The sequence below is a fragment of the Triticum urartu genome, chromosome 3 (genome assembly GCF_003073215.2).
Source record: "Triticum urartu cultivar G1812 chromosome 3, Tu2.1, whole genome shotgun sequence".
Lineage (NCBI taxonomy): Eukaryota > Viridiplantae > Streptophyta > Magnoliopsida > Poales > Poaceae > Triticum > Triticum urartu.
In genome coordinates, this window is record NC_053024.1 from 700860988 (window position 1) to 700875006 (window position 14019).

The 14019-nt window shown below is 49.9% G+C and overlaps 1 protein-coding gene across 1 annotated transcript; it reads right to left on the reverse strand.

The window, feature by feature from the left end:
- Window positions 1–1571: 1571 nt before the first annotated feature.
- Window positions 1572–10219, reverse strand: LOC125547223 (glucan endo-1,3-beta-glucosidase 7-like). The gene is made up of 5 exons (XM_048711186.1): window positions 10061–10219; window positions 8910–9840; window positions 3021–3268; window positions 2869–2913; window positions 1572–2724 (listed from the first exon to the last, which is right to left on the reverse strand). Exons 1-5 carry the CDS (start codon window positions 10131–10133, stop codon window positions 1787–1789), a joined length of 2235 nt encoding a protein of 744 aa, XP_048567143.1. The 5' UTR covers window positions 10134–10219; the 3' UTR covers window positions 1572–1786.
- Window positions 10220–14019: the final 3800 nt, after the last annotated feature.

Here is a 14019-nt window from a genome sequence, read left to right on the forward strand (position 1 = left end):
ACGATCATTTCATAATTAAATTCTGTTTGGAATTCAAATAGTTACATTTCTATTGATTCACTACGTAAAATTTGAAATAAGAAAATAAAAATATAGGTCATAAGACAAGAAAATTTGCAGTTTATGTGTATTTTAGACTATGTTTTTACGTTTGTAATTTTACATAATATAAAATATTTTTTACGGCGATTATATATTTTCTTACAGTTTGTTTTTACGTCGGAAATAAGACAAAACTTACGAAACGTAAAAGTACGGTGCATTGATGAGAAAATAGAGGGGGGTGAAGAATAACTATTCCTCACCCAGGGTGACGAATAGCGCGACCCTATATATATATACCTACTATTAAAGGGAATAAGTATTCTTGGTTTGGCTCCACTTTGTTTCGTAATTTTCACGTACGCTATTTTTTAGTTTTGTCCGTCCGTTGGAGGAACATATATTTGTGCAAATAAAGGAAACGGACGTACGAATGAAACCGGGAGTCTGCTGAAGACTAAATAATAATCGCCACAGCCAGAAGTTGAACACACGACCTACATGAGAGACAACCTAGGGGTTGCCACCCAAGCAGACAACATGATGCATTCTAAAGTAAAGTTATGTTTTTTTATAGATTTTGTTATCTGTGACGCTGGTTAAAGAGCCCAGGCAAAGTCGAAGCCCACACAAGATTGAGCTTCCACGTTGCTGGGTTGGGCCTTCGCCTCACGGGTTCCTCCAGTTGTTTCGCTGAGCCTGTGTGTGGATGAAAATTCAAATTATACCAAGAAATGGATGCATGGATATTTCATGTTGTACGGGTCAAAAGACCGCCTCGCATCAAGCGAGGCATGGCTAGCCGGCGATGTCCAGATGACTGCCCGTGGTTTGGCGTGTAATAGGCACCGATGACCTTATGTGTAACTCTCAACTACGCCCTCGCCAAAAAAAAACTCCCAACTACGCTATGGCTCCTTTTGTGATTGTGCAGCTGCTATGTATTTCTTCTAGACTTCAATGTGCGCCTCCCTGCCATCGATAGCACTGTTGGATGTTTAGGTGAATGGGGCAATCAGCGTTTCTTTCAATACGTAGGTGGGACAACTAGCGTTTCTTCATAGTGTATTCACGATGAACCATTGTGATTGCACATAACAATTTCTTTCCCGTTGCAACACACGGGCATATGTGCTAGTATTTTCAAACGGTTTTCTTCTCTCTTTAATTTTATTCTGGTTTTTGTTGGTTTTCTATTTTTTTTGTTCCTTTGTTTTTGTTTTTGTTTTTATTTTTCACAAATCTAGTTTTTTATACATTCAAACACAATGAACCTCTTTTTTTGCGAAAAACATGATGAACCTCTTTGTAATGGATAATGAACAATTTTTTAATATATTGTGATCATTTTTAAAATATACATTGAAGTCTTTTAATAAATATTTTTAATAGGTTGATATTTGGCACGTAAAAAATCCAACAACCAAAGAGAAATAACCAAAAAAAAAACAGCTCAGTTAAATTAAAAGTACCGTCCAGTTGGCCCGGGTGGGCCCGTACTAGGAGAATGGGGCAAAATTGACACAAAATTGAGAGTAAAATATGGGATGTAGAAGTGGAAATCAATCCTCTTCTTTTCTTCTTTTACTTTGTTTTATTGCAGATTTCTGAAAATGGTAGAACATAACACACACACACACACACACACACACACACACGAGTAGTTGACCGAAATGCATGCATTTTGCATTACCAGGCAGCTTATTCAAAGTTTCAAACACAAAATATCCAGCGTTTACCGCGCTCAGAAACTAATGGAGTAGGCCGGCGACTTGTCCGGATTGAACAGCCCAAAGTGGTTCTCTGTCGGGTCCCCTGTCTTCTGGTTCTCGTTGAACATGGCAAACATGTACGTCTCCAACGGCCCAGGCCTCTTGGGTGTGCCCCCGCCGACATGTTTGATCAACCCCTGGTTGTACGCCTGCGCGTTCTGCGCCGTCGCCCCGAACCCGCCGGCCGACGGCCACCCGCTCTCGGACACGACGACCTTCACCCCGGGCGTCTCGGCGTCCTCCAGCGCGGCGTAGATGGAGTCGACCATGGCGTCGAAGAGGTTGGTGTAGGTCAGACCGTTGCCGTCGTCGTTCACGGTGATGCCCGGCGCGAAGGTGGCGTAGTTGAGCTTGATGTTCTGCGGGTCGCCCTTGTAGGCGAAGTAGGGGTACACGTTGACAAGCAGCGGCGCGCCGGTGCTCACGAGGAAGTCCAAGATGGGCCCCATGTAGTCAAGGTCCGCGAACACGCCGTTGGAGGGCGGGAAGGTGTCGGTGACCACGTCGAACCGCACCGACGTGGACACCTTGACGCGGCCGCCGAGGCCAGCCGCGGCGAGCGCCCCTTGGAGGTTCTTCATGGCCGGTAGGATGGTCTTCTGGCCGTCGCTGTCCATGACCTCGTTGCCGACTGCGATGTAGCGGAAGGAGACGCCCGGGTAGGGCTGGACGTTGGCCTTGACCCAGGCGGCCGCGGCGGAAGGGTCATTGGCGAGGCCGGGGAGCGCGCCGTTGCCGACGTCCATGAGGAGTCCGATGCCCGTGCCGCTGAGCGCCTTGAGGACGTTGCTCTCTGGCGCGTAGATCCGCATGGCGTTGATGCCCTTGGATTTGTAGAGCTTAACCACGTCGCTGGGCGCCGGCAGGTTGTTGCCGATCACGCCGTTGCAGACGCCGATGGAATGCACCCCTGTTATTACGATCGAACAGTCCAAGAAAAAAAATCAGTTTCGTTGCGTGTCATGGTAGAGAATGTGATCTCTCGATCGAATAGGATCAACCAGAAAACTAGTTCCTGGAATACATGTTTAGTTATCAGGATGAGCTAGCGAACCTTTCGTATGTCCGTCGGGGTTAGCTGCCCGGTGAGCACTGCACTCTTTTATGCAAAATATCGTGCATTAAATAATTTTCCATGTACAGTCATAACAAAATGTGTTGATGTAGATGCATCTTAATCATAGATATACGATATAATAATTATACCTGTATGAAATGCTGCCAAGGAGACAAGGACCAGCGCCACTGCAAGCATGGAAGCAACACCTTGCTTCGCCATCGATCGTGGATTGTTCTCTAGGATATCTGGCTGTATTTGCATGCAACGAATGCAGTGTATGTATACCAGGCACACTACTCGTCTCTTTATATGCAAATTCTCAGCACTACTGTCCAGCAGTTTGGCGCAATACACGTTCGGGCGTTCGTTCGGGGTCGATCGAGTCCACCATGAGCTTCTTTATTTCTTATCCGTTTCCATTTTCCACCACTAGCAGAGCACCCACTGTAGTACGTGCCAAGTGCCAAGTGCTACTTGTATGACACCGGCCGCCGGCGCAAGTGCATGCCCAACTTGTTCGCTGGACCGTGGAAAACCGGTTGAACGGATGTCACCATCCGGCCCGGGGTTGCTTGCCAGCCATATTGATCATACGCGCGTCTCGGTGATTGACTCGTGATCGGGTCATCGGCGTGCCCGTGCCGGTCCCTTGCATAGCTTCAATATGTATATACAGAGAGAGCCGCGCCATGACTAGCTTGTCTGGCTCGTGGAATTTCCACGGCGTGCTGACCGCTGACCAGCCCGTCTCACGGCCGGGCTGATGGTGGCCTCGACAGTGCGCGCTTTGTTGCTTCCCGCCACTAGCGAAGCTACTTGTTGTCTCTTGTATGGCAATGGTAGGATATGGGTAGGGTAGAGCAATATTATATCCATATTTGTATAGTTAATAGATACAAAATTCTATCTATACACGTGTCCACGAGTATGAAACTTTACCTATATCCATATCCGACGGGTACCCGTAACTATTGGGCAACCAGCGGGTAGAACATATAGTACACAAGTTGTTCATAATTTTGCACTTATTGATAGCACATTTGAAGAAAAAAAATCAATATCTCAGCTCAATAACAGGTAGATGAGTACATGGCCACCATAAAAACTAGACAATGCCCCGCGCGTTGCTGCGGGATTTTCCGATGACTTGTTTGACATATGATGGTTGAAGAATATTAAGGTCCAGTTTCATATGACAATGACTGTACATCAGAGTCCTGGAAATTCATAACATATTTGGTATTCATGATACCTGAAAGTATTAATTTTCTAAAAGAACATGAAAATATGATGCTACGCGTCTCGGCGTCTGCCTACTACGGTCGGCCAAATATTCATAGATCTAGCAACGTATGTAGAGCTTATCTCACATCCATGGAATTATATTTGTTCAATACTGATAAGTGTTCCACTCACAGTTTTTGATAAGAATGTACAGAGACAGAGGTAACTGAATGAATAATTAAAAAATGTGTGATTTTCTTCTACCATTGCTCGGTTCCTTCGCAGTTTGGGATTTCGCCTTGCGCTTTTGTAGTTTCTCAGCTGATCTCGCTCCTTCTCTGCTGACTAACAACGTGGAGGACTGAGGGGCCGATTGCCATTTTAGCGACCTCACAAAAAAGACTTACATGCTTTGGTTATGCTACTTTGGTGCCACCTGAGGAATGAAAAGAAACGGGAGGATCTTTAGTTCCACAGAGATGTGGATGGCTGGCCTCCACAACTTAAAGCATATGGCATTACATACAAAATTTCTTTCATCCACTCTTCTAATTTGTAAATATTCTTCATGCCTCCAATCTTCCATTTTATACGGGACGGGGAAGGGTAATGAACCGCCAGCCGTCCACCGCTTGATTACCTCATTAGTTAATCTTGTACGTGTGGGATAGTGGAAGATTGAAATGGCAGCCATAATGGCTGGTAGCATGAAGAAGGAAGGAAGCAATGTGTTGTGAACCCTCCAGCTTCGGGGACAAAGCTAACCAGATGTGCGATAAGCTTCGAAAAAAAGACCTAAGCGTGGAGAAGAAATTAATGTGGTGAGGCGGTGGAAAAACTTAAGAGAGGCTTGAGCGTTTTTTTATTTGATGGAGGGAGAGGGTGACTGGAAACGCTTGGATGATGTGGCTGCATGGCTGAGTTGAGTAGCTGCATGTTAAGAGAATTTGCAAACTGGATGATGATGTGGCATGATGATGATGTGCCATGATGATGATGTGGACAGTGTGCATGTTAAGAGAATTGATAGAAGTGGGAAGCAACTTTTTAAGAATGTTAGATTTAGATACTCATAAGTCAATAGGAGTAGCCGAGTCACATGACAAACTAATGATTAATTAACGACAACTTAACATTAGTTAACAAGCGGGTAGGGTATGGGTATATCCGCGGGTACAAGGTTATACACGTACCCTACCCATGACTTAACGGGTAGGGTATGGTTATACAAGAGTTGTTTCAATTACCACACAAGGTAGGTGATTGACAATTGGGTGCTCCAGGAGTCCCTCGTCGTAAGCCTTATTGAGAAGATGTTGTAGCACGTTTGCGACAATGATAAACAGAAAGGGGAGAGAGGGTCTCCCTGGCGTAGCCGCCTGCAGCATTGAATCCATGACGCAGACTTCAAAATAAGAAGAACAACTGACTTTGTAGAGGTGTTAAGGCATGAAACCAATCCAACCCTCTTCGAGGGAAACCTTTTGCGCAACACTTGAGATAGAGCCTCCCAATAAATAGAATCAAAAGCTTTGCGGAAGTCATCCACTCTTCCTTCATGTGATGTTATTATTTGTCTTTAAGAGACCAAGCTTCAACATGTCTTAACGTTTAAAGCTTCCTCTTTGCTACCTCCTAATGTCAAAATTTTCTATTTCTTCCATCTATTGGTGCCTCAGAAGGACCATGATTGCTTCGGATAGCAGTGATGTTAAGTGTACTAATGTTAATTTGGATTTGGTTTCTATATCTTGCTAGTTCCAGTCTACTATATCAAACGTCACTTTCGCTATCATGAACGTCTACGGCTCTCAAAACAGGCTCGCGCCCCGCTTTATAGATAAAGCAACAAACAAACTGCACGTCCGAACGATACAAAGTGGAGAGGTAGCCCTCTAGCACAGCTGATCCTGGGACAGCTGGAGCGCGACTACACTACCAAATGAGAACATGGGGAAGTCAGAGTACAACGCCACACCACGCCCTAGCACACCTAGTCTCCACGACAATGCCCTCAAGAGGGAGAACGGCGCCGAGCGTCGCCGTGCCGAGTTCGAATCGAACATGGGTCTTCACCCGGAGCCTTGGCATGGACAAGAGAACCTCAATGACGTCTTCAAAAAGATAGCGGCGCCTGCTAAGCATCGGCGGCGGCGGCGCCAAAGCATAGAGCTTTCGCTCGTCAGTTCACCCGTGTCATCACGATGAAGCCAGACCATGCATGTCGAGTTTCAACTCCCAGATCTGGATCTGGACGATGCCTATGCCAATGACATGAAATGTGCCCGAGCCACCAACCGCTACCCCTTGCTGCCCACACGACCAAAAGGGTAAGCCACCACCGCCGCTGAGGCCTGCCGGAGAGCCAACTAGAGGGACCACCATCCAGGGCCGCCACCCTGGCATCCCTGCCCTAGGACATCGCCGCCCGACCACCTCACGACACACCAACCACAGTAGGGAGAGTAAAAGGCCTGCTTCCACTCGTAGCCCTGCATCAGTCTCTGGATCTGGTCCACACCTCCACAGTAGGAGGCGTCAACACCTGCATCCCTAGCTAGTCCCGGTGAACCGTGGGGACACGATCCTAAGACTGCCGACGGCCGCCGTATAGGCCTTGGAGAGCCAGCACAACGGTCTGTGGCCATCGGTGACGATCCGTAGGTTGGGGAGGCTTCGTCAGGACCACCACCACTGCCCACCGTACCCGTGAAGACACTCCTCACGGGCACATACCGGGCTGAGCCCGGCCTCACCTACCCGAGGAACAAGCCCCGATCTACCTCGGGCCTAGATCTGACCTGCCCGAGCACAAACCCTAGGAAGAAGATGTCATTGCCGCGCGCGCAGCCACACCAGCCCCGCATGCCGTCGGCACTGACCAAGGAGAAGGGAAGCCACCACGCCACCACCTGGACCACAGCCATGACGTAGCCGTCGCCACCACTAGCCCGCACCACCCCCATCCCAACCCGTCGCGGCCCATGAGCCGACCAAGGACATGAAGGGAACCACCACCGCCACGAGCTACTGCTGTCGTCCCCGCAGGTGCAGAGCACCACCAAGACGTGGCCACCACCGCCGAGATCCAGCACAGCAGCCCCCGGCCCATGTCGCTGCGGCCCGCTCCGGCTGTCGGCCAGATCCGGCCGCCGCAGTGCAGACAAGCACACCAGCCACGCAGCCCCTCACGCCGCAACTGCAACCCCGCCTGGCTTCCACACCGGCGAGCCACCACACGCGCGGCGCCCTACGCGAGCACCATGCCCAGGCCCAAAAGAACCGGCCCACGCCGCCCCGTTGCGCATGAGGAGGAGGACGCCCCGCCGCCGCCGCCGGTCGGGCTTTGCCAGGCCGCGCCCCTTGGCAGCGTCGAGGGGTGGGAGGAGGGGGCTGTCTCTAGGGGCGGCGGAGATCGAGGGCCCTCCCCGTCGCCTCGCGGGGACGCCGCGGGAGGGGATGGGACGACAACGAGACCACTCAGTCTCCGCCTTCTCTTTCGCTATCATGAACGTCTACGGCTCTAGCACTCACACGAATAAAAAATCTTTCCTCAACGAACTCATCGTTTTATCTTCCACCATTATCATACCCTAAACAGTCTTCCGGAATTTTAACCTAACTTTAAAGCGTTCTGCCCTCCGATAAATCCTCATCAAACTTCAATTTGGTGGAAGTGGTTGCCTTTGCTATTGCCATTAACTCCATGGCTCTCCGAGAGATTCCTAAATCGGCCCTTCAACTGGGCTGACAATCAATGCAATGCAATTTTAGCTACTAAGCTTGATAAGGCCTTCGTTAATCTGTCACACGTACAACCGCAGATCACATTCCGTTTTGCTAGTTTTTAGGTTTAACAACTGGATGTTACGTTCAGACGCTTTCTCAACAGGGGCAGTTAAAAATTAGTTTTTTCCTTTGAGAATAGTTAAAAATTAGTTAGTGTTTCTCCCACTCCCTTGCTGGGCACTACCGGGTTGCTGGGCTGCAAGCTTAAGCATGTACACAACGTAGCTTAGACTTGGGCCGTGAATGCTAGTTCAGAATTGTAACATTGTGATAGAGTTGTTGGACAAGTTAGAGGAATGTGCACTTTCTGCCATCGAGTTTGGCCAAGGGAGACTAGTATAGTATCTCACATTAGGTGAGATTAATGAGATCAAACACAAAATTTCATATTTAGGCATTCCAACAATAACTGAATTATTTGACAACATAGCTGCGGGGTATGTCTACAACTCCGAAAAACATCAGCTCAAAACTCGATGTACAGTTAGAGATTTTAAAAACACAAATTTGAATGTGAATAGTGGCATCTTTGGGTGAATAATTATTTGACACTGTTCGCATCTGATTTTGTCTTTTTTTTCCCTTCTATTTATAGGTCAGATTTGGAGCTGAAACTTTTTGAGATTGTACATCAAATATTGATATGTGTCTGTAATTTTTTTGAGAATGTTTGAACATGTTTTGTATTTTTCTTTAAATTATCTCATTGATCTCATCACCTAATGTGATATTTTATACTAGTCTCTCCCAGAAAGATGGGTCCGCCGTGTCACTCTAGTAGGCCCGTACTGTCACATTGTGCGAGAGCAAATGAATAGATGGGGCAAAATTTGACACACGTTCACCTTATTGAGGGTAAAAATTTGACATTAAAAACAGTGGAATTTACTCAGCTTTTTCTCTCAAAGGGCAATTTACTCAGCTTTTTCCGTTTCTGTGACTTGTTTTATTGGAGATATAAGAAAAATTAGAACATAACACAGACAGACGAGTGGTTGACTGAAATGCATGAATTTTGCATTTAGAAAGTAACGGAGTAGGCCGGCGACTTGTCCGGATTGAACAGCCCAAAGTTGTTCTCCGTCGGATCCCCTGTCTTCTGGTTCTCGTTGAACATGGCGAAAATGTACGTCTCCAGCAAGCTGGGCTTCTTCGGCGTGCCCCCGCGGACGTGGTTGATCAATCCCTGGTTGTAAGCCCGCGCGTTCTGCGCCGTCGCCCCGACCCCACCGGCCGACGGCCACCCGCTCTCGGATATGACCACCTTAACGTCGGGCTTGCCGGCTTTCTCCAGTGCGGCGTAGATGGAGTCGACCATGGCGTCGAACAGGTTGCTGTACGTCAGCCCGTTGTCGGTCACGGTGGTGCTACCTGGCACGAAGGTGGCGAAGTCGAGCTTGATGTTCTGCTGGTCGCCCTTGTAGGCGAAGTAGGGGTACACGTTGACCAGCAGCGGTGCGCCGGTGCTCGCCAGGAAGTCCAGGATCGGCCCCATGAATGATGTGTCCGCGAACACGCCGTTGGAGGGCGGGGAGGTGTTATTGACCACGTCGAACCGCAGAGAAGTCGACACCTTGATGCTGCCGCTGAGGCCGGCGGCCGCGAGCGCCGTTTGTATGTTCTTCATGGCCGGGAGGATGGTCTTCTGGCCGGCGCTGTCCGTGACCTCGTTGCCGACGGCGATGTAGCGGAAGGAGACGCCCGGGAAGGGCTGCACGTTGGCCTTGACCCAGGCGGGCGCGGCGGAGGGGTCGTTTGCGAGGCTGGTTAGCGCGCCGTTGCCGACGTCCATGAGGAGGCTGATGCCCGTGCCGCTGAGCGCCTTGAGGACGTTGCTCTCCGGCGCGTAGATCCGCATGGCATCGATGCCCTTGGTTTGGTAGAGCTTCACGACGTCGCTCGGCGCCGGCAGGTTGTTGCCGATCACGCCGTTGCAGACGCCGATGGAGTGCACTGGAAAATATTAATGTGCAGCAAGAGCTAATGAGTTAGATTTGTTACTTATGTGCAGCATGTAATCACCGCCCAAATACAAATGAAGCGATTAATGCTTAATTAATGCACTCTTTCATGCAATATTGCATACAAAAATATTGTGTGCTAATTTTGTATGAACGATTCCAACAAAATATGTTGATATACATGCGTACACACGTCTAAGTAAGCATATTACCTGCGGGAAATGATGCAAAGGCAACAAGGACCAGGGCCACGGCAAGTATGGAAGCAACACCTTGCTGCGCCATCCTCCTCGCCTATCTCTGTGTATCTTGAGGTGTCTTGTGCGGTACTATCACCTTATTTGCATGAATGTACCAAGCAAACTCGTCTCTTATATACCCAAAAAAATCTCAGCACTATCGGGAAGTTTGGCGCAATAATACACGTTCGCTCCCGATCCGGTCCACCATTCGCAGTTTCTTATCGGTTTCCATTTCCCTTGTTTTTTTTGAACACAATCGGTTTCCATTTTCCACCAATTGCCATAGCACCTGTATGTGTATTGGCCTGTCCCTTTTCAAACAAAAAAGAATGTGTATTGGCCTGTGGAAACCGGTTGAACGAGTGTCGCCATCCAGTCCGGCCATACCCATCGTACACGCGTTGCGTTGCGTCCGGGTCGTCGACGTGCCGGTGCCGGTACAGGTCGCGCTCCATCGCTGGGAGGGCATGCATGGCGACATAGAGAGCTTGTCCGGCTCGTGGAATTTCCATGCCGCGATGACCGCTGACCTGGCCCGTCTCAGGGGCTGATAGTGGCCCTGGACAGTGCGCACTTTGTTGCTTCCAGCCACTCCTAGCTAAGTTACTTGCCACTTGTCTGTGCGTACGTTATGGCACGGGCATTATCACGGACGGAACTAATTTACGGTGAAGTCAGTGGTTTTACGAGAAATCGGATCTTATAACCCACACTTTACTTTTCATTTGATAATTTACAGTGAAATCAGTGATTTCATTTGAGAGACCCTAGCCTGCTTTTTTGTTGTTGCTGGTTGTGATGAACAGTAGCTAAACGGTACAAATCGCCCACTACACTTGTGAGGTGGTCATGAGGGCTTTCATGAGGATATCATGAGGGCTTTCTCATTGTTTTACAATGGGGACACTAGAGGCTTGGCACCACTCAACAAAGCTTTGGTCACCCTTTTGCCGAAGAAACCAGGCGCAGACGAGCTCTCACAGTACAGACCAGTCAGCCTTATGCATGGAATTGCCAAGATCTTCGACAAAACGCTGGCTTGCAGACTTGCGGAGGAAATGCCACACCTTGTTGGAATTCACCAGAGCGCTTTTATCAAAGGAAGAGCGCTGCACGACAACTTCATGTTGGTCCAGAGCACGGCAAGAAGGCTCCACGCGCTCCAGCAGCCGGCAGTCATGCTCAAATTGGATATCTCCAAGGCTTTTGACACGGTACAATGGCCTTTTCTGATCGAAGTCCTCCGTGCGATGGGTTTTGGAAATAGATGGCTAGAGTGGATCACGGGCTTACTTGCTACTTCTTCCACTCGAATCATGGTTAATGGCGTTCCCGGAGCTCCAGTTTTCAATTGCAAGGGTCTTCGGTAAGGTGGGCCTCTATCCCCAATGCTCTTCGTCCTCCTTATGGAGCCGCTCCATCATCTGTTCAGAACCGCGGTGGAGATGGATGTGTTGTCGCCGCTTGCAAGTCATGGGTTGCGGCAGCGGATCTCCCTCTTTGCCAACGATGTAATTGTCTTCGTCAAGCCGACGGACAACGACCTTCAGGCCTGCTCGCATATCCTGCGTCTATTCGGGACAGCTTGTGTCCTTCAAGTGAACTTCAACAAAACCGAAGCAATTCCCATCCGCTACTCTGATGAAGAAAAAGCGCTCACCGCGGCTGTCCTGGGCTGTGAGCTGGGGGATTTTCCTTGTAAATACCTTGGATTGCCGTTATGCCTGCGCAAGCCATCCGCCACTCAGCTTCATGGTCTGGTGAAACGTATTGCACAATGCCTGCCCAAGTGGAAAGCTGCTACACTGCCTAAGAGCGGCAGGCTCACTCGCGTCCTCTCGGTCCTATGCTCTATTCCAATTCACGCAATGCTTGCGCTTGCCCTTCCGAAGAAGACCATCCATGCCATCAACAAGATCATCAGAGGCTTTCTATGGTGCGGTAAGAGCCAGGCGAATGGCGGAAACTGTTCGGTTGCTTGGGCAACGGTTTGCACTCCTAAGTGGACGGGCGGCCTAGGTATCCCAGACCTCGCATGGCTGAACGTGGCCCTGCAGGCGCGCTGGCCCTGGCTACAACGTGTGGATCACCACAGACCGTGGAGTGAATTCAACATCAAAGTCCCCAAGGAATCTATGGCTCTCTGTCAGGCTGCGACGAAGATATCAGTAGGGGATGGAAACCGTACCCTTTTCTGGGAAGATCGATGGCTTGAGGGTTTCTGCCTTCAGGAGCTTGCGCCGATGATATATGCAGCGGTTCCCCCGCGCAAGCGGAAGACTCGTTCTCTCAGGGATGCGATCGACACAGGAGCCTGGGCTATGGATATAAGGCCGGACCTAGGGGTGGATGCTCTCGGACAGTATTTTCGCTTATGGCATCGGATCCAGGAGTTTAACCTGCAGGAGGGAGTGCCGGATACCATATCTTGGGCCTGGGAGAGCAATGGCATGTTCTCTGCCAAGTCAGCCTATGCGGCAAGGTTTGCTGGACGCGAGGTGTCTACTACAGCCCAATTCACGTAAGTCCAAGGCACCACTACGCCGTCGCTTCTTCCTCTGGCTCGCAATGAAGAACCGTTGCTGGACAGCGGATCGTCTAGCCCGACGCGGCTTACCACACCCGGAAGCCTGCCCGTTCTGCGACCAGCAAGAAGAGAGCTTGGATCACATCGAGCTAACGTGTGTCTTTGCGCGGACGATCTGGAGGACGCTTTGCACTACGATTGGCATGCCAGCTTGGACTCCGGAGGGGCATGAAACTTTGGTGGAGTGGTGCGCGGACAAACCAAAGAACATGCGCGTCCTCATCACCCTGGTTCTTTGGGAGATGTGGAAACACCGTAATGCAATCGTCTTCAATGGTGCTGCGCCCTCGCTATCTGGGCTAATCATGCAAATTGTGGAAGAAGGTAACGCTTGGTGCACGGCGGGCTTGCTCAAGGGGGACTGGAACGGCGTTGCTGCAGAGCTAGCTAGGTGGGCGCGACGTGAGTAGTTTTGTAAGCTTAGGACCTTCCTCGACGAGGAGGCGCGGATGTGGCATGCTTAGGCCATGATGTAAACCTTCATATGTGGATTTGGGTTCCTCACCCACTCCTTCTTTATAATATAATACGCACGCTCGTGCGTATTCGAGAAATACACTTGTGAGGTGGTACGGACTCCAGTCGACTTTTCCCTTGAGTCTTATATACGTTGTTTCATCTGGTTTTCTATTTTTCAGCAATTTTATGCCTTTTTTGTTTATTTCTTTTCTGCTTTCCATTTTTTGTGATCAGTTGTTTTATAATTTTATTTCTCTGTTTTGTTCCTTTCTTTTATGGGAAAAGCTCTCCTTCACCCGACCGATCACTTGCGCCGCATCCGCCGGCTCCGCGTCCGTCGGATCGTTTGTTGATCGGATGGACGACAACCTCGCCGCTTCCGCGTGACGCGCGTGCGTTTCTGAAACAGAGTCATTGTTTCAGTATAGTTATTCTTGCAACTGACCATCTCTTCATCGACTCTATCAACTGACCATCTCTATCGACTGAGAGGGCTAGGGTACGCGGCTGGATTCGTGAGGGGAGGGCAGCGGCATGGGGTGGCGCAGGGCGTTGGGCGGCGGCGGCGGGTGGCTGCGGGCAGCGCGGGGCGTTGGGCGGCGGCGGCGGCAGCGCAGGGCGTTGGGCGGGGGCGGCGGCGCAGATCCTCCGCGGTGGCGACGACGATGACGGGTTCGGCGGTGGCTGACAGGTATGGATCGGGCAACCCTCCCCCTCCCCCCGAACAAGATGTTCCCATCTCATCGGCTCCACCCAGGCTGCTGTTCGTCCCGCCCACCGCGTGATGCATTTCCGCCATGATCTATTACTGCTCGCTGTCGGGCCCAACTTGCACTAATTGATTTTGTGTTCCCTGTTTGATTGCTTGAGCATGCATTTTCCC